General features: G+C 42.5%; 1 protein-coding gene across 1 annotated transcript in view; it reads right to left on the reverse strand.

Moving 5' to 3' along the window:
* nr5a2 (nuclear receptor subfamily 5, group A, member 2) overlaps positions 1 to 21,628 on the reverse strand; it is a 63,326-nt gene that overhangs the window by 16,838 nt on the left and 24,860 nt on the right. The window contains exons 5-6 of the mRNA XM_079220575.1: positions 9,525 to 9,644; positions 4,330 to 4,477 (exon numbers count right to left, since the gene is read on the reverse strand). Of these exons, the coding sequence (XP_079076701.1) occupies positions 4,330 to 4,477; positions 9,525 to 9,644 (268 nt within the window). The remainder of the gene's footprint in view (positions 1 to 4,329; positions 4,478 to 9,524; positions 9,645 to 21,628) is intronic.

Raw genomic sequence — 21,628 nt, forward strand, 5'->3', positions numbered from 1 at the left:
GTAAACAGAGAGGTTGGTTAAAGCGACAGGGGAAACAAATCTATATTGAATCACTTCTGAAATGTTTTTGTAACACAATTTCACTTGTTTTAATAAAATCATACTTATTTCATTTTAAACATATACTTCAATATAGCATATTACAAAGTCATGTTACTTGTTATTTACAGTATTTAGAGATTGGTGGAATGATCTCAGCCCTATGTTATACTTGATTTCAAAGGTTTTAAGAAATTACAGACCAACTCAACACAAGTTTAAATGACTGTAGTTAAGACATTTAAAGGAAGGAAAGGGCTGGAGGGAAAGCTGAGGGAAGGAGGGAAAGAGATGAATGGCAGTTCAGACGTGGGTGAAGTTAAATGAGGAGCGTAGGAGGTGGATGGGAGGATGGAGTTGTGATAGATCGAGGCATACAAAGATGGATGTGAAAAAAAGAGAGGGAAAGGGCAGAGCAATGAGAGGAGAGACAACGCAGAGGGGCTGGATAGTGAGGGATGGAAGGCAGGAGGGATGGATAGGTGGGTGTCTCTAAACTCCAACCCCAGAGCCTGACTAATCACTTGACAGACAGTTAATGCGGTGCTGAGGCAGCTCTTGAATCACTGGCTGTCTTGGTTTCTTATGAATGGACAACAGAACTGATTTTTGATCACCGACCTTGAATAAAGAACAGCCAACATTACTGTACACATCATTTCATCATGTTTGGAATATTTATTTGCTTTGTATTTTGAAAACGATTTTGTTTTGTGTTCTAGTCTGTTATTTAGTGATACACATATTGCTTAGACTTTTAAACACCGTATTACCTAACCAGCAATCTTGTTGTGTCCTACTGGCTGAGAAGAAAAATGTAAATAATTGTCTATGCTTGTGTTTGAAGGCAAGCAAGAACCTGATACTAGAGATGCAACTATTCCATGCTGGAGGTCGTTATTTACTATTTTAATCAGTTATTTGAGAAAATAATGAACAAATTAATCAATAATAGAAAAACAAATAATCAGTTGCAGCCTTAATTGATAGTGGAATTATATAGCTCAAATAAACAGCTGGAATGGGAAGATTAAATAAACATGCATGACATTATGGTTGAGTGTTTTTCCAGTGTTTGGGGTTCTAGACTTACAGTACTGTAATACATAAAATAAATGAAAAATGCAGTTTTTAACGCATTCCTTCATTTAAAGCACCATAAGGGGAAACACATGGAAATTACATTTACATAGTCAATGGAACTACCTTTGTGAAATAAACCTTTGCTTCAGAGGAATCAAACACAAGCCTTCTCAACATTATAGCAGCTTTTCACTGGCTTTGTTCCTTCTAAAGGCCTCAATATAGGAGCATTATTTTGGGCTATGTCCACAAATCTGCTCACTCCGCTGGGATCATTTACCACCCCGCGCTGGTCTGGCAGCTACTCTGGTTCTCCTCTCGGCTGACAAGGACTGGCAGCGCCTGTCTTACCCAATTACACCTGATGGGGTCTGACCTGTAGAGCTGGGTTAACTGGTGGCTGGCTGAACACTCTCTGACCTCTGCCACTGCATCTGCTTGCAAGTATAGAAAATGTCTGTGTGTGTGCATCATCAATATCTGTATGAATTTTGGGGGGGGCGTCTATCAGTAAAGCTTTTTTATAATTATTATTCTTATACTACCTGGAAGATGCCTAGTACAAAGTGAATTTTACTTAGCATACTGGAGTGTAGTTTTGAGTTAATTCCACCAAAGTGGGAACAGTCTTTTTTCACCTTCCTCAGTCTGAATTTGAACTTTTGACCCATTTCTCACCTCTGGGCTTTTATGTCACCAGTCTTTCTATTAGGCCTGTAAGCCTTTTAAAGGAAATCAAAGTCCCATTAACAGTGTTCTGACACCTTACAACTACTAGTGATCCTTTACTGAACTCTGACCCACGGGGCACTCACTCTCTCCATCTCTGCTATTCTCTGGGTATCTTGCTCAACACCCAACGCACACAATCATTGCTCACAGTCCTGCAAACACTTACGAGATCAATGCTCTAAGAGTGATAATCTCCTCCCTGATAGAGGGTGAAAGCCTTCAGTAAAGACGAGCAAAGAGTGACAGGGGACAGAGAGAGAGCAGAGCCGTAGAAAGACAAACACACACACACACAGATCAGGACAAGTGTCTGCTCTCAACTGGAGGGACATCTATATCCTTGTCTTTATCGACAACTGGCCTAACTAAGAGCTCTTCTGGCAGGGAGGAGGTGACCGATCCACAGAAAGAGAGAGAGATGAAGATAGAGATCGAGGCAGACATACTGAGATACAAAAAAGACAGGGAAAGAAAAAGAGGCCGGGAGATGGAGGGAGTAAAACCACTACCTCCATGATTCACATGGAAGAGCAGTAGTTTATGTAGTAATCTTCAACACCTAAACATCTTTATGTCCAATACCATCTTTTTTTAAATGCTTGCTTTCTATCAAATATTGTGCAGACATGGGTGAGTTATGCCCAGTAAAAGGCATACTATTTTTTTCAGATATATTCAACAGTATATATATATATAACATTAAATTAGAACAAACAGTAACATCCTCGTATTAAACCAGTGACATGATGAACCCCATCAGCCTCAGCTGAGAATACAGCGACCAGTGTTAGGGTTTAAATGAAGCTAATAACAAGGGAGAGTCTAATCTTTTATTTCGGCAGTCAGTGCAAGACGGTCCCTCGTTGTGTCAGATGTGTGGACATACACACAGATGTGTGAATGCACTCCTGCTGTCTCATTGCCACACATATGATGCCCTTTCCCTCAGGTAAATGTATGTATCTCAACCTCACATCTCTATTCAGCGGTGTGAGATATTCATCAGATCAATTCTAAATCTCCTAGCTTTACATTGCTTGAGCCCCTCCCCATCCCTCACCCCCACCACCTCCACCAACGCTGATCCCCTCAGCCGCCGCTGCGCCATCTGTGTCGGGCTTCTTTCACAGTAGGCCTGAACAGGCACTGCCGGGGGCGATACACATCCCTCAGGTGAGCCTTTCATTATGGATGATGTTTCTGCCAAATTATTTAGACCCTGAGCCCCAGCAACACCCCTGCCCCATAAAAAAACCCACACAAACAAAACCCGCTCATGCACACAGACACACCGACTCCAAAGCCCCACTGCAACCCACTCCATCCCTCCCTCTTTCTTAGCTGTACCTAACACAGACATTAATCCTGCCTGATCACCTCAGTGTGTGTGGACTGTATATATGTGCACTTTTGCCTAGCAATTCATAAGTTTCTCTTTCTTTGTTTAGTGAAGTAAAGTAGTGAAAGTATGACCCCTGTGGATTACAGTTGGATGGAGGGAAGGGTAACAGAGGATGAGGAACATATTCATCATATGTATGCCACTGCTGCCTTGGTGCCATAGAGGGGCCAGGTTGAGCGAAGCTACCTTGACATCATTGGCCTCAGTAATGTAGGATGTTAAAATAGGTTTGGTCAAGTGTATGTGTGTGTGTGTGTGTGTGTGTGTGTGTGTGTGTGTGTGTGTGTGTGTGTGTGTGTATTCCTCAGAGGCCATTTGCTGCAGACTTGTTAGGTAAGAGACAGAGATGACAGTCTCCTGGCAATGTCTGACCTCGGCTTAGAGAGCAGCTTTGGGATCTGAAGACACACACGCACACACACGCACACACACGCACACGCACGCCCCCACACACATTTATGTACCCCTTCTTTTCGTCCCTTAACTTATTTGGCTACATATCCCTCCCCTTCCCTCCCAAATTCCATGCTCCCTCTCTCTTCCCAGCCTCAGCTTCCTCCCACATGTCCATCCCCAAGGCTTCATGGTACCTGCCTCCCACCAATTCCTACTCTCTTCTATTTCATCATCCTCCTATCTACGGCTTCCACCCTTCTCACCTCCTCACTTCACCTCCAACTCCCTCATTTCCATTCTCTCCCGCTGAAGCTCAATAAAAACAATGCTTGCCATCTCCCGTCCTCTGTTGAAAGAGCACCATACTTCCCCTATTTCCTTTCTTCCTCACTTTCTCCTCTGGCCCTTCCAGTCACAGGTCCCTTCAAGCTCCACTCCCACCTCCTTTCCTCCTTCCTTCCTTCCTTCCTTCCTTCCTTCCTTCCTTCCTTCCTTCCTTCCTTCCTTCCTTCCTTTACTTTCTTCCTGCCTCTCTCTATCACCTGCATCACTGCGCTCATCATCCACCACCCATACCCCAGGAGCAGCAACTTTAATTAAACAGGAAAAATTAACCAGGAGCGTTTGGCCGTATCTCCCCCTCAAATCGTTTCACTTCAGTGCTTTCATAGACTCACCCAGGCTGAATAGGACCAGGAACTTGAGGCAGACAAACTCCCGTTGGTCCATCTGCAGGGAGCGTAGCTTGGCCACCAGCTCCTGGGCGTGGCTCAACAGGTTGTTGAGGGTGGCTCCAGCCTGTGAAGCAATCACTGCATAGTCCACCTGGAATAAGCAGAGAGAGAGGGATGTGAACACATGCTCTGAAGGCAGAACTTTATGGATTAAAGGTATACTCTGTAGAGTTTTTCTTTGATTTGTGGATTGAATTGCATGTCTATGTAGCTATAGCTTGTTAGCAATTTGTAGGGTAGCAAGGATAGCCAGCTAAATAGATCGCTCAGCATGCTTAGATCAGTGGAGGCTGGTGACTCCCACCCATGGCGCCATGTTAATTTACACTATTGGCAACTTATCTCTACTTTCTTATGCACACATTTTAAATATCAAAAACAATCACTGCAGGCTCTGGATGGGAATGAATATTGTGTTGTTTGTGCGTAATGTTTCATTAGTAGCCTGTCAGTTCAATGAGGTGTTAGCAGCAGCACGTCCGGCTGCTGTACGCCACCGTATAGTCCCGCTGGACAGCTGAGGCAGCGAGGCCCGAGGCTGCTTCATTTACTGCGTTCTGCTGAACCCCCCCTGCTTACCTTAACAGTTCTCCAGGACTGCTACAACAAGCTAACCGTGTTTTGCCTAACGCAAGTATTTGGCTAAAATAAAACAATAAAAAGGCAGAAACTCAGTTGAAAAAGCCTAAAGAAATTAAAATGTGCTAGTTAGCTTTTTTTTTAAATAGTTAGCAATATGTACTTTAAAATGTATATTATAAGATGATACTGTATTAACTGAGAGTTGAGTACATTTGGAAATAATCATTGGACCAATGTCAATATTTTAATCTGGTTGAAGGGCATCCTTTGTTTGAGCCTTATTTTACGTGTTCTGGCCAACAGATTAGCATGAAAAAATATGATATACGAGATCCCACCCAAAGGAGGACAGCAGGGTTATTTTATCATACTGACACTTATTAATGGTTTATTTCAACCAATTACTCTTTAAAAAGGAAGAGGACGAGCAACCTCCTCTGGTTTAGATACAGCAGATTTAACAGATATTAGCTTCCCGTCTCTTACTTTTTATTCACTTGGTTTCAGTATGTCTAACTGTGGATATCTCTTTGCGATGCTTATGTCCATTCAAGGGTTATTTCAATCAATGAACATATATCCCAACACGCAAAAATGATTGATAACTGTGCAACACATGACTGTACCCTGAACACATCAGCGCCATGAACACAATGTAATGATTTTCTTCATCCCTGTGCCTGCTCTCCTGCACTCTCAACACAAAGTCAAAAGCTTTGGTCTGTCTTTCAGAACATGATACATTGGTGTAGGTGTCAAGAAAGCAGCTGCAGGCAGTAGTTTTTTTTTCAGTTTAACTATTTTTTATGACAACATGCTGTTGGCGTATGGAGTGAGCATGGGAGTTCACCTCCATCTGACTAGACCTGCCAGACTTGACTTCTTGCTCTCTGTTCTCTGTTCTCGTTCATGTTTGGTGTTACACAGAAACACAAAAACATGCATGCAGAGAAACGACAAAAACAAGATAGATGGATAGATTATCCATTATACATTTGTCTGGGAGGCAAGTCCTTAGCTGCCACTCAGAGTAAGCAAGACCATATTACATGTTTATATTTATTGACAATTCATTACCATAATTGACTATGCTCGGGTTTCCTGGGGAAGGTAGATGTTGGCGTGTGCAGTTCCTAAAGCTCAGGGAGGAAGAGGGTCCCTGTGAGCCTCGATTTGCAATTAAAAACACCTCCGGATTTGGAATTAATTTATTGTGTAAAGAGAATGATTGGAGCAGCGAAGGGTCGACGTAAAGTAAATGTTTGCAAAAATCATGTTTTCCTCTTCTTCTATTCGGCTTTTCTTATCTTTCTCTTTTACTACACTACTGTACCTCCTCTTACGATTTATCCTTAACTCCTTTGTCTCCCTCTCTCTTTCCTCCTTCCCACCTTCGAGACGGTTAAGAATTATGACACTGCCCCCCTTCTAAGATGTCAATCAATTTACATAAAATCAACTGTGCATGAAATAACTTCATTGAAGGATTGGACTGTTGATGGTGATGCCTTAGGTTATTGCCTTCTAGCCTCAAGTAAAAAGAGAGAAGGAAAAAAAATGCTATAATGTCACTATAGCAGACTTAGCGCTAACCCTGGTGACCTGCGCATCAGTCAATCAATCAATACTACTTTATTATCCCTCCTGGAGAGACATAGAGAGTAAATATATGAATAAACCTTCAAATCCTAACCCATCATGAATACGATAAACAGCCTCAGCAGAACATTAACGATGGATATGGAAGGTGAGCTCGGTTTGATGGGTAGAGGGCTTTGATGGGTGTGGAACAAAGGGATGGAAAATGTACCTTGTTTAAAAGCAAATAAATATACCACTGGCTAAGAAACTTTTTTTTTTTGCATTTCTTCTTCATTTGAATTTCATCTACACCAGGAGCGTTGTGCTATCAAAATATCAAGATTTTAATACCGAAAACTGACTACCAAGCTGTGAGGCCTTGCTTAATCATTCAACAGTTCAGTCCAATCTTTGTCTTTTCATGTATGCACACATTTGTACGTTTGATGCTGTGACAGGATAAAGAACAAGCCTCTTTTCTTCCCCCCACAATCCCCCAAAAAAACATTCATGGCCATTTCTCACTACTGACATGACCGCATGAAGCAGTTCAGAGAAAGACAGAAAATAAGAAAAAAGACAGAAATTAGCAAGTGAAATACTTTAGGACGAAAGAGACAGAGGACAGAAACTGAATGACAGGCTACAACAGTAAATCTGCTGGCACCATGGATTTCCTTTCAAGTATGAGTGCAGCGTTTGACTGACGAGAGCAAAGAACAGGCTTGATTCAAAGCAAAAGGGGAGAAATTGTCTGTTCAAAAGAGTTTTCTGAAAAGACCAGAAAATATCTGCCAACTTGAGGACATTTAAGTTGTTCCCAACACACACGTTATCAACCTAAACGTTAACGATCAGTGGCCTGATCTGCCTTATTGGAATATATGAAGAAAATTAATAGAAAATGACAACACGCTGAGTCCTGCCTTTTGTCACTTGGCCTGTACATTCAGCAGAATAGACAAGGATGCAATGCAACGGCAAACCATATGGACCCGACTAGTAGAAAATCATAAACTTAGCTATCTTCAACAAAAACGTCCATTTTATCACAAATAACTCACTGAACATGATGGTTCATTTTTAGAATATCCTAATTGCCAATAACATGAGCATATAGTCACAACTGATTTAGCACATTACAGCCCAGTGTGGCCAGTGAACAGTATGTTGGCCCAAACAATCATTGTGGGATGTGTGTAGCATTTGCTTTGGATAATGCTGCTACTGTGCTCTAAATATCCCTGGTGTTATCGCTGCGCTGTCACCCCTGGCCAGGCAGAGAATAATAGGATATAATGAACAGTTTCAGAGCCTCACACACACACACACACACACACACACACACACACATACACACACACACACACACACACACACACACACACACACACACACACACACACACACACACACACACACACACCAACACCAGCTGTTCATTAACCACGGTATGCAAACGAAACTGCCGTCCTTTGCCTCCCCTGATTATCAGGCCCTCCTCCTCCTTACTGCTCTGGTCTTTTCAAACTGCTCTCATCATCTCCTCGATCCCTCCTCACATCTCCTTCTCTCTCCTTTCTGGTTCCCTACCACCTTTAACTTCTCCTCCTGTCCTCCCTAGTCTGCCCTTCCTTATATCCTTCCTCTCCCGTCTCCTTTCTTCATGCCAGCACCTCCTTATCTTCTTCACGTCTTCCTTAGGACCATTGTATTTGTATCTCCTTCTCATTCCTCACATCTTGTCTTCCTTTGCTTTTCTCAACAGACCTCTTTATCTCTTTCCTCTCTGCCATGTTCTTTCATTGTCATTCCTCCACCTCTCTGCTCATTTCCTCCTCTTCACTCCCCATCTTTCTTCCCTTCTCCTTCGCCGTTTGCTTCCATTGATTTCTATCACGGCTCCTTCTCTTTCCTTCATCCCTTTCTTTTTCTCCTCCACCTCTTCTATTGTGCATACTCCTCTTTTCATTTGCCCTCCTCCATAATTTCTAAAGCTCTCTTCCACCTGTTCCATCAATATTTCTCCTTTCTTCGGCTTTTCCTTCTTACTTTGTCTTTGTTTTCTCTTCACCTATTCGTCTGCATATTTAGCTCATGTATATACCAACTTATACTACTATTAACCATGGTTTGGACTACTCAACCCTTGAAGTACTAATGACTATTTACTACGGCCAGTTCTTCTTCAGCTACTAAATCTAACCAAAACCTTGGCTAAGCAGTACTTCCCTGTGTACGGTGCACTTGCCGTACTGCAATATTTATAGCAGCATCTATTGTTGTAAAACATTTTGTTGAAGAGCAATGTTTTGAAGAGCCAGCCAATCTATAATTTATGACTTCTCATCTCACTGACAGCCATGCCACTGGTCAGAGGCATATTCATGATGAGAAGTCTTATGTCTTTGTGTGTGCAGGAGATTATGAAAATCATTGAATACTGAAGGAGTCTGCTCAGGGTTTGTGTGTTTACTATTTGACAGTGTGTTGTGTGTTAGTGTGCGCGTGCACATGCGTTTGTGTGTGTGTGAGTGTGTTTGAGGTGAAACAGAATCACAGTATCCTGAGGCTTTGAGGACCTCAATTTGGGCCTCAGGCATCAGCTCCCACCAAGTTCCTTCAGGGCCTCAGTACAACAAAATAACATACTTAGCCACATTCTTTATCTGTCCACCCACTCACTATGCTGCACCATGCGCAACCGAGTGCTTTATTTATGCGCTGGCAGTCTTTATGCACTTAGAAAAAAATGCTAAATTGATTATTCTGGTGACATTAGTATATATCTATAAAGCGTTATCTATTTTTAATGAAGCAAGGACTCAGCGGCTGCGTGATCAATAAGGCTTTAAGGAACATGTTGAGGTGTTGCAGGGTCCCCTGAGGAGCAAGTGAAGCATGGTTGGCAGGGTTTTGGAGGAAAGGGGAAAGGGTGGAGGTAGAGTTTCCAGTGTGGGTTTTAACCAACTCACCTGCTGGCCAGTGACCAATAAGATGGAGCCCTCCTTGGCATGCATCACCTGCCGGAAGACGTGGTCGAGGATGAGAAGTTCACTCCAGCAGTTCTGCAGCAGCTTCATCTGGTCGTCCACCTGGTAAAAAAAAAAAAAAAACACATCATGTCAACTACTTGACTCAACTAGAAAAACAATCCAGAGGAGATCAACATGAGGAGCTACTGTGCATTAAACTGCACCAAAGTAGAATGTAGAAACTGTCTATAAAAAGCTATCCGGGCATCGTGGCATCATCTACCATGCTTACATGTCCTTTGATTGATTACATTTCCCTCACACAGGAAAAATCAAGTATCCCACCCTCAAATCAAAAGGTTGAGGCCCTCTGTCGGCCTCAGCGACCTGTAAACATCACAGGCAGCTGTTTGCAAGTTAAGAACCTTGCATAAAGCTCAAAAGTCCCCCATACACTCTCTAAAGCGTCCTCATCACTCAGTTGAGCACTTTGCTCCGTGCCTGATGTCACAATTTTACCATGTTTTTCTGTTTGCCCATTGCCAGCAGTTTCTGAGTGATTCCACAGATGATAATGATTAAGTAGCCTTTTTTTTTCTTCCCCTGAATGCCAGCCGCTGGCTCCCAGGGACCTGCCAGGTGAGCTTGGGAAGCAGAGGCAGGTCAATCGCTGGTTCTGTATACCAAAACAACCCCCTCCATTGTTACTGTTAGTCTCTTCCCATGGCTGGCAGTGTTAATCATTACTCCGCATAGCCAGACTCAGACCAAAAAAAGGCCACATTGAGAAGGAAGGAATGAGGAAAATGTATGAGAGGCTCTTTCTTTCTCCTCCCCCCAACAAACATTGTCCTCTTCGTGGTATCATTGGGAATAATGTGTCTTTCTGGGCACACTGTGGTTTTGTCGTGAGAACTGTCTGCGATGTTCATCAGCAATGTCAACCACAACTTGTCGGGTGAAGAATGTGGATCGATGTTAAACCCTTCCGACACACACAGGTGCAGCATGAACACTGCTGAAAGGAATTTCTTTTTGTGCTGTCTGGAAATTGCACAGTGGTCCGTTTGTTGAAATCTACAATGACCTTAGGTAAAAGAACAACAACTTTATTACCTCGTATGACAGTGGCTGTGGCCAAGTCTGAAGTCTATTGCTGGTTGATTAGGACTGTTATGACTGGTGATTGGGGCTGGTGTCAAACAGTGTCTGTTTACCTTTCAGACAGACAAAACAATAGCTATGCATTAGCATTGACCTGGCTCTACACTCAAATAAACCTTTTACAAAATGCAATGAATAAATAGCGAAGCAAAATAGAGCAAAGACAATCCCAAAAGTACCCAATCATTGAAGGCCTTACGTCTCCCATTTCTCTTTCATCAGTGAAAGTCAAATGGCAAAATACAACAAAGCTTCTGTGACCTTTTCTAAAAAAAATTGACAGCATCATGGACTCTCTTTGTCTCACTCCTCCTCACTCCTATACATCTATTTTTTTGCAGTCCCACTCTGAATGCGTCTCAAGCACAGGATGATCAAATTCAAATGCCTTCATTAAAACCATCAGAGAGCAAGAAACACAGTCAAAGGAGGGACTTCTCTTTTTTTCAGTTCTCCATATACCCTGTAACAACGTTTGTGTGCGTGTGTGTGTGTGTGTGTGTGTGTGTGTGTGTGTGTGTGTGTGTATGGACGGATGGGCACATGTAAGACCCAGGCCCTTCAAAGGACCCCCCCTGCATGTCAGCAGTGCTGGCAAGTGTCGGGGTCCTCTTCAAAGAGCTGTCCTCACTCTGCCTGCCTGGAAGCTCTTCCCTGACAAGAGGCCTGGGTCATCAAAGGGGGCCAGCTCAGAAGGGATGACGGCGGGTGATAGCAGCCTAGACGAGGGCTGGGGACACCCGCCTGGAAATGGGGAACTGGTGACAGACAGACAGGCGTGAGGGTGGACCAGGGGTTGGGGTTCAGTTCGCTGACCTTTTTAAGTGCCAGCGACACGAGCTGTTTCCCTGACAAGCTCTTCCTTTGCTCTGTCAAATGAGCAACGTTCATGGCGCCTGATCTTACAAGATCTGCTGCCTGCTCTCTCAGATAATATGAACTTTCTGACATGGAGCTGACAAGCACTTCGTATTGTGTTTTCATGCAAGCAAGTCCTGAATACTATTTCAAGGAACTCAATGCAGTCCAACACTGGCTGATTGCATTCCTGATTTAGATTTATTCTCAATATGACACAACAAAGTTCAAATGAGCAGTTTGACCCGGAGCAGTAAAACCTCTGATTTATTCAGTCAGTTCATTCTTATCTCACCACGTCGTCATGGAAAGTTTAGATAACTGCTAATTTACTGTTTCCACTAATGTCGACTGAGTAGGAAACAAAGGTGTTGTCTTGTTATTCCCTGGAAGTGTTTCTCACTTCCCCATTTCGATAAGTGAAACATTTGCTTCGGTACCACACTATATCTATTTGTCCTATGACAAACCTTTACTCTGAAATAGTCAGTAAATGTTAGCTGGCCATGACACATTATCATTTTGTAGTTGAAAACCATCATGTGTCAAATGTAATATTTGAGTTACATGGTGTAAATTCACAGTGGAATTTTCTGCAACATATAGTATAGTAGTGAATTAATTTTCGACTTTTGCTTCCACTTTACACATTTGGACAATCCCAAGTCTCTATCTGTCCTTGGATGGAGCAAAACTCATTATAAGGATTTAGCTTCTAAGGTTCATGCTGATGCAGAAAACACACTCCCCAGAAAACTGGCTTCAAAATCCACATTTAAGGCGTTTCAAGGTGTGATCTATTTAATATTTTAATATCATCACCAGTGTTTGGTTAAAGAATTGCGAGTAATTCCAAGCAGGAACTTCTTCTTGCAGCAGCTAGCAATGAAAAATACATATCCTCCAAGAAACCAATTTAACACCTTTATGATCGTTCAGGCGAATGGGATCAATGCCAGGATCAATCGCTTAGCCCATAGCTTTTGTTCAAAACCACTGGCTGAGATTAATGGGATTTTCCAGAGAGAGAGGTAGAAAAAGAAAGAGAGCGTGGCTGAGAGAGGGAATGAAAGTGCCAGACAGGGAATGAGAGAATGAGAAAAGACTTGGGGGAAATTGAGAAAATAAAACATAATGATTAAGAGCAGATATTCCCTCCATTTCTGCGTAAATGTAAATTAATTGGAAATGGAGCATTCAGATGCTCGCTGACTAAAGTAATGTTTATTCATAGCCCCCTGCTAAGAGTAGAGCAATTATCATGGTGTGTTGAGTCAAAACAGGCCAATGTAGTAGAATCTTCCCCCCCCCCCTTTCTTGTGGTCGGGTTTTGGTTTAGTGCCACGAGCATTGTTAAGCTTCGTACGGTACGGCAGGCTTTAACGAGAGTACACAGCTGGATCTGGTTTTAATAAGTAGTTCCATTTTTGATGTGGCCTAATGAACAGATTAATGGAATCTCCTTCTGTGGAGCCTTAATGAATGGAGAGAATCATGCTAGTTTTCTAAGATGGGGGGAGAACACACACACACACACACACACACACACACACACACACACACACACACACACACAGAAACCACGAGTTTATCTGCCTCAAACGACTTGTACATAAACAATAGCTGTGCTTCTATCTTTCCGTCTCTCTCTGCTGGACACGAATCAATGCTGTCTCGAAATACTACAGGTGAGGTTTGAAGCTGACATCAATGCTGGTACGTCTCGAGCAGCCGCCCTTTGGTGCAGTCCTGTCTTGGCATCTGTTCGCCTTGAGCCAAACAGGTCCTGTATTCACCTGGGAACGGGCATTAATTCACCTAGAACAGCGGCTGTTGTTCTCGGAGCGTTTCGAACACTTAATTATGCTCAACTTGAATGTACTGTAGCTCATTTTTAGTTCATAGTTGGGTAATTTAATTGGAAAGAGCCTCAGTGTGTGGTTTCATTGCCAACAATAGGATTTTGTTCAACTAATTGGTCATCAATGTATCACAAATCACGGAGTGGTTGATACTTTTTTCCAGCACAAGCTACCCTGCTGACCAATTTTACCATGAGCCTGTTTATTTCTTACCCTCCCTATTGTCTTAACAAAGACCAAACTACAAGGAAGGCATGACACAACAAATGCCTCTTGAACAACCTATCGCAAATCACTTTTGGCAGCCATAACTTTGAAACGCCACAAATAGAGTTACATCCATCAGAAAAGAAACAACAGAGTGAGTGACAAAATCCCCAGGGTGTTCCAGCTATGTGACCTGCTGGTAAGGAGAGGTGAGCGTTGGGTGTCCATGTTCCGAACTATGTCTGGCTTTTCTCTACTCACTGCAGAAGCGGATGAAAATACAATCATTATCCCTCCCCCTCACCTCTCCAAACCAACTTGTGTTTGTCATGGCATACAGTTTGTGTGGGCCTCGATCCTACGGCTGGCGGGGTGATAAGAATGCTGGGAAAATGAGCAGGTGGCAGGTGGCGCTGCTCGTCTAGGGGGAGGGGGCCTGAGGAGAGGAATGATAATAATAGAGATAATATAGTGAGCAACTATAGCTTCAGTCAAACTGTCAGCGAGCAGACAAGGTTGAAGATTGAAGCTACCAGAAGCCGCTATTTGCTAGCTATACACCTGTTGGTTGCCTGCCATTTTCCCTGACTTTTAGGGTTCAGCTCTACTGATACTCTCTGAATCAACATGATTAGCAAATTATTAGAAATCAATTTCCTTTAGAGCTGAGCAGCCAGGGAAACTCAACTCAATGCATTGACAGTAAAAAAAAAAGGGACATAAACGGAACTTCTTATCTTTTTGTACATGTGATTTTGTTTCATCAATCAATGATTTCCATGTATTTTCAATGGTAAATGAAAGATTTTTTTTATGAGGCTTGGATGGCCTTCATTTGGTCGGTTGAGGTAAACCTTTGCATTTGTACTATTGAGTCTTCATGTCATGGTTATTAAAAGTATATGTACAGTACATATACATAGTGGGTGTTTTTGTGTGAAATAATGAAATACACCCACTTCAGTAAAACTCTCTCCGCTTTTTGTTTGATGCATTTTACTGACTTTCAAGAGGTCTTTAACCTGATAGTCGTTCATGTAATACACATATTTGTGCAATATTCTGTAGTATTACAAACATTCTCAGAAGATAAGACTGACATTGGAAAGGAAACTATGTAATTAATTTAAGTTGTCTGTAGTCTAAGTGGTCACTCTAGTCTCCTGAATAGAATATGATTCCAGATTTATCATAAGCCAATATGGACCCAAAACAAAATTCAGAAACAAAACATCAAGCTAGCAGACTTAACATCCGCTTGATACTCCAAGGGATCTGTACCATGATTGTGTGTGACACTATATGCGTGCATGGTCATCAACACCTCATATCACTGGCACCTGTTTGTTGGTTGCATGTATATCTAATCCGACATATCAGGTAGTGCGGATGCCTGTGGGTTTATATCCGACAGAGAATCGAGACTGCCATTATGTCCCTGAGCAGCCATAGAGATGCCTCAGGCCATCTGTGAGCTCATAAATAGGGATGGGTATCGTTTGTTTTTTTTCCGATACCGGTGCTAAACCGATACTTTTAAAACGATACCGGTGCCTAAACGGTGCCTGAACGGTGCCTGAACCGATACTTTTTTATTGCCAAGGCAATTTTTTTTCTTCAAATTGAACAATATTATTAACTGTTTAAAGTATACTATAGATATAAATAAATAAGTACATACAAAACACACTTCAAACTACAGCTTCAAACCTTTTAACTTCAAACTATAAAAATATATATATTTAAAAAAAGAACAGACACCAGTCCAATCAGGTGGCCTGATGGGACCGTGTGCAACAGAACTCAGATACTGTTGGATTCTACAAACTGCTGCTTTACTGGACTACACGTCATCATTAATATCAACTGGAGAGATTTGTTCCAGCAAGCTGAGGACGGACGTTCAAAAGCTCGTGCTCGTGTCTGCAGCAATCTCTGTGTGCGCGCACTGTGTGTGTGAGCGCTGGAAGCCCCGCCCCCTTTAAGCCCCGCTCTGCATGCAGGCAGACAGTGAGCAGAGCAGCGAGTGTGCTCTGATCCACGCTATTTTAATAATCGTTTTTAGCGTGCGGGTACCGCGCTACCTTTTTAGTATCTATATACCGTGCAACTTTACAGAGTAGTGTAAAAAAAAAAGTATTTAAATCGGCTCAGGCACCGGAAGGAAGCACCGAAATCTGCGTTGCTTTTCGGTCCGGTAGGTACCGGACGTGTTGGTAGGTACCCAACCCTACTCATGAAATATAACCATTGTCACAAGAAGGCTTTATATCTGCAGATATCTTTTTTTTTTCAACTTAAAGAAATATTTTTGGGAAAAAAAGAAAGAGAATGCATTTTTCCATATTTTTCTGATTCTAAATCTTACAATATAAACACATCCATTCACTCAGGATTCCATGGCGCATGTTAATATAATGTCTTATTCTATAATATAAATAAGATTTAAAAAAGAAATACCAGGCAATATGAAGAATACAACCCCTCCTTCTACAGAAGAATATCTGTGTGCAATGTCTATTGTGTAGCAATTCTGTTACTGACAAAAATGTAGTCAAAGAAAGTCTTTTTTTGCTGCTGAAGTGTTGAAGTGAACTGTGTCTGTTCGAGCAGCGGTTGTCTATTCTATGTTTTCTTATAAAGTATTCGACAAGTTGTTCTGAGTGAGTAAGTGTGTGTGTGTGTTTGTGTGTGTGTGTGTGATTGTGTGTGTGTCAATGCGTAGAGAGCAGAAACCTCTTTGTAAGAATGAATGAATGCTGTATTGTGTGTGTCAGAAAGAATGCTGTGTGTGTGCCTACATCTAATCGATATTGCTGCGGCACTGAGATTGATCGGTTCCCACGGTGACGGCATTAACAGACTCTGGAGGCTGACCTTTGACCCTGGGAACACTCTGCTTTCGATTGGCCATACTCTCTCGCTCTCCCCATCTTCACATCTTTTTACCGTCTCCACATCCTGAAATTCTAATTCTTGTCCCAGGGTTGTGTTAGAAAGGGGAAACATAAAACCCAGACAATCATGTTACATGCCCTCTTCCTCTCCTCCGTCCTTTCATCCTTTTGTCCCAAGCCTTGTCGAGAAAAGAGGAAATGAGACGTGGGCCGAGTAATATGAGGCCATGACAGATAGAGGAAATGTATCTGTCTGTGGTGGCAAACCAGTGTGGTGCTGTGTGTGCCTAACAAATATGTAAATAGATAATTATTAAATAGCGATGACGCAATAGATACAACAGCTGTGACAGGTGCAAATAATAGATCACGGCATGTAAGGTTACGTTGTTAGCCTAAGCCAGCTAAGCACACATACAAAATGCAAACACACATCTGTGAGAATCCACAAGAAGCAACATACCAATAATGCGGAAAAGCATCATATCTCTGTGGGTCTGTGTGTGTGTTGCAGCGGGAAGAACATCTTGTTTTTCTCAAGGTTGCTGACGATGGCAACAAACCCTTCTCTCTGTCTTATATTAACGCAGTGATCTGAGGATGAACCAAGCACGGCCAAACTTTCTGATTCTTTTTTTTTACTTGATGCATAAGCATATGAAAGATAGAAAAATCAATAAGGCAAGCGAACGGACCACTGAGAGGCCAGACATGAATTTCAATTTGATATATTTTCATGCAAGCAATGTTTATTGTTGTCTGCTGCACCTAGGCTGTTTAGTAGAAATGCACAAAGTCTAAACTTTCCAGGACATGTCTGGTAGCTTTTTATTATCATCATATATGACATAATCAATCCAGGTGGTACAGTGTCTAAAGAAAAGGGAGCTCAACTCATCGGTGAGGCAAAACATGAAAGAGATTGCTAGATTGACTATGAGAACTGAATGTATGTACAGTTGCCTCATTTATGAAGAAAGTTAATCCATGAGTGCATGGCTTAGAGGAAAGGAGGAGTTTTTTTCCTTTTTCATTTTGAGAGCTATTGTTTTAAAGATGCCTCAGAAGTGGACTACCTACCCCCCCCCACACACACACACACACACACTCATACTCACTCACACAAACACGCACACACACACACACACACACACACACACACACACACACACACACACACACACACACACACACACACTCACTTGAAATCTCAGGGCTTAGAGCGAAGAAGCTATCATCTAATTATCAAAAACACAGAGAGGCCCTAATCAATTATTCACATGAACATTAGACCGCTAATACACATGCAGCCCAGGGAATGGCATCTCCCAAAAGTAACCCTTCCTCCTCCACTCCAACGCAAGACGTACACACATGCACAAACAAATGCAATCATGTCAAGACCTGGATACTTACACAGAGACACACAGTAATATCTATACCGACATACTCACACACACTTACATGTGCAGCCTCCTGCTCCCTTCCCGCCACACCACTCTCCTCTTTGCAGACTGAGAAAATGCATGGCATCCAAAATGCTAAATGAGTTGTGCAAGTGGACTGTCTAAGGTTTGTGGCTGGGAGGTGCTGTACATAGAACTGCTATTGATCCATCACCACCACACCTTAATCTACCAGGCAATTCCTGGGCATTAAGCCCCATCCATTGAATTTTCATGCTGTGCAATCATTATTTGAGTTAATGCTGCAATTTATGACTTGGTGTTTGTGTGCTGGGTGTGAAAGCTATATGTGGACGGGATTCAATATCAGGAGGAGAGGAGGGGAGTTTGTATGTATGCAGATTTCTGCATGAGTTGGTTAAAAGTGGGGTTTTGCATTCACTTTGTTTTACGGTTATTATGTCAGACGTGAGTGAGATAAGATTGATGTAAATGCATGTATGTACACGTGTGTGTGTTTTTGTACTGTTGGGTGTGTTGGTATCTGTGTGACTTTTCTTGACAGACAGTGGGAAATGACCCCATACTTCTTTTCATTGTCTGGCTGTCTGTCTTTCAAGAAGAAGTGAAGACAAGAAAGAGAGGAGACAGAGAGGACCGGCTAAAGGCTTCCCCCTTCTGTATTATTTAGAACAGTCGCGACTGTCCTCCTTAATTCTCTGTCTCAAGCACGTGCACACACATATGTACACACACACACACTCACACACACACACACACACACACACACACACACACACACACACACACACACACACACACACACACACACACACACACAGAGACACACATACTGTAAATGCAATATACTTTAACGCAGCTTAGACGAAAGCTGTTTAAAAATGCAGAAAGACGCAGTGATGCTTTTTGTCTGGGAGACACAGATTCCCATTAGTGTTTGACGTGCTGGGATGGCTGTGCTTTTTTTTGTGTTGAAGGTGGGGTTGTGATGGGGGTTTAGGTGGGTTTTTTTTTTAGAGCAGACAGCTGTGAACGAACCCACATCCAAATGTGGCACAGCTCCAGAGATCATTGGGATCACAGCCCTTGATGTACAAATTAAATATCTGAATTCGCTAATTGAGCATTTCCTGTTATATATAAACAATCAAAGTACAAGGAAGGGGAGGCATCAAAACCACAACGGAGCAGAACAGATGGAGCCCTGCTTCTCCCTGAAGTGTATCTCCAGCACTCGTCTGACATAAACTGCCATGAATGCATCTGTATTAGGAGGAAGAAATCTCTCTCTAGCACTGCTGTGGCAGTATGAGGCCTAGCGGTGCTGCTGCTGCTGATGGGGAGTGCAGTGCAACATGTGGCGTATAAAGTAATGGCCTCAGGGAAGGTGAGACTGCGGCTTGCCACCTGAAAACCTTGTCTTTTTTTGTTTTTGTTCAGCATTTCTGGTTCACTTCCAGAAGTTTAGTGCGTTGTAGACACCCTCCCCAGCAAGTGCCCCTTTCAGCATATTTGGTTTATTGCTCGTCATTGTTTCAGCTTGCTTGAAAAGCCTCTTTTCATCCTGCACTAAGTGGGCGCAATCCTAAAAGCACAGAGAACTCTAAGGCCTTTTATTAGTGCCGTGCCTTTATTTCACATGTATGGAATCATTTATCTGTAGCTCGTGCCAGGTTTGCAGTTATGGTGCTTTGGGAGAAATGAAGAAAGAGACTGACAGAGAGGTTCAGAGATTGAGAGGTGAGGAAGAGGGAATGGTGTGAAAGTAATGAAAAAGTCCTGGTGTGGTATAAAAGAAATGAGGAGAGCAAGAGCCAAATTAAAACCAGCAGAGAAAGGAACGCTTAAAGTAAGGATAGGGAACAGGTGTCTTTGTCCTACTTTGCTGGCGGGGATGAAGCCATTTTCTCGTCTGGGTCGTTGTTTGGCGTGTAGCCCCAATGAAATGTCTCACTCGTCGTCACACACAACCACATTGTCTCGTGTTACTCCTATGAAATGCATGCATCAGTCATCACTGTGCAAATTCAATCACCCGCCTTCCCGGTTGAATATAAATACCCCTGTACTCTTTAAGTGTAAAACTAGAAGGCAAGCTGTCGGCTCTGCTCCACCACTGTCTTGTCTATTGTCTCCTGGACCCCCGACCCCACCAAGCATCCCCACTCCCTGTCCAGAATAGGCAAGCTGTAAATAAGCATCAAAAATAGACATTGGGAGACAACTGTTGACAGCCCAGTGACGGAAGCAGCAGACACAGGCACAAACTCCAGGCAGGCAGGCTTACACGCAGATAATTGAGGCCACGCAACATCGGAACATTAGAAGCTAGGGGCTCTTTGTGTTTAACATTTTTTTTTTTCTTTTTACTTACTTGGAAAGCCAATTGAAGTATTGCGTTTCAGAGTTCATTTTGAGAAACAAAAAATCTTTGTCTGAAGAAGTTTACTGTGCAGTATCCCTTAAGATACACACGATTTGGCCTTTACTGTAAATGTCTCATTTTTCATCGTAATACATTTTCTACTATTTAAACACATATTACCATACTTTATGGGTCATTGTTAAAGTGGGAAATACATTTTCTTCTGTTATTCAACTAACAAACCTTTTTGTTTCTCATAGCTGTATTAGAGGAGGAGCAGGCTATTTGTTGCCCAATACAATTAAACACTGAACTTGTCAAGTTACTATTCAAACTAATGTCTATTCTAGCAAAGTTTTTTTAAATAATGTGACAATATGAATAGTTGTCAACATCAACAGATTTCAATGTGAAATGTGGTTTCAATGGAAGCTTGAATGTTTTCTAAATTGTGTCATTTACACAGACCAAATGCAGGCTGAAGTAAAAGACGAAGATAAATTAGCTGACAGGTTTGCATAGTTTTGCGTGGTGAGTTTAGTTTAGAGGTTGAGGGTCGGCATAAGGCTGCGGCCGCCACACCTCGGCCCCTTTGACCTCTAGGAAACTCTATAGCCAGGAGCTATTTAGAAGTGAAATGCCGGCACTTCTGTCTGTATATTTACCACTCGCCTGACAACATATCGGCACCCTCAGCCACCAAGCATGGCGGCAGATAACAATACTTTTTACGAGTCCGTTGCTGCTGCAAACTGTGAGCAACACATTTTTGGCTTGCAGAGTTTCTGATGGGGGACACTTTGGAAAGGTTCCTGCATAAACTTTAACACGGCTCATGTAAGCACAGCACAGAAGACGAGAAGGGAGGGAGAACGTTGCTTTGTACTTTGGTGGAGTGTGTAAAGTGTTTGCACACTGTTGAGTTGATTTTTTTAGCAGCCCGGACAACTTCAACAAGCCTCCATATCCCATTTTTGTATTTTTTTTTTTTCTTTAATTCCCACTTCCTCTCCACATCTCCACCTTTCAATCTCTCTCTCTCTCTCTCTCTCTCTCTCTCTCTCTCTCTCTCTCTCTCTCTCGCTGCTGATTTGACTGACGTTGCCAACTTGTGAAACAACAACCCTGATAGTTCGGGGCCACTGAGGCTAACAGCACAGCCTAGTCACCTGCGTAACTGTCTTAACAAGCAGCATGACCTGCCAATAAAAAAGGCTTTTACCCTGATCGTTCTCAAACACGACCTGCTCTTTCTCCTGACGAATGGCCAAAGTGCTCGCAAATGTGAATCAGGCTGTGTTAACTTGCTTGTAAATGAAAAACT

Source organism: Taurulus bubalis, assembly GCF_910589615.1.
Source record: "Taurulus bubalis genome assembly, chromosome: 7".
NCBI lineage: Eukaryota > Metazoa > Chordata > Actinopteri > Perciformes > Cottidae > Taurulus > Taurulus bubalis.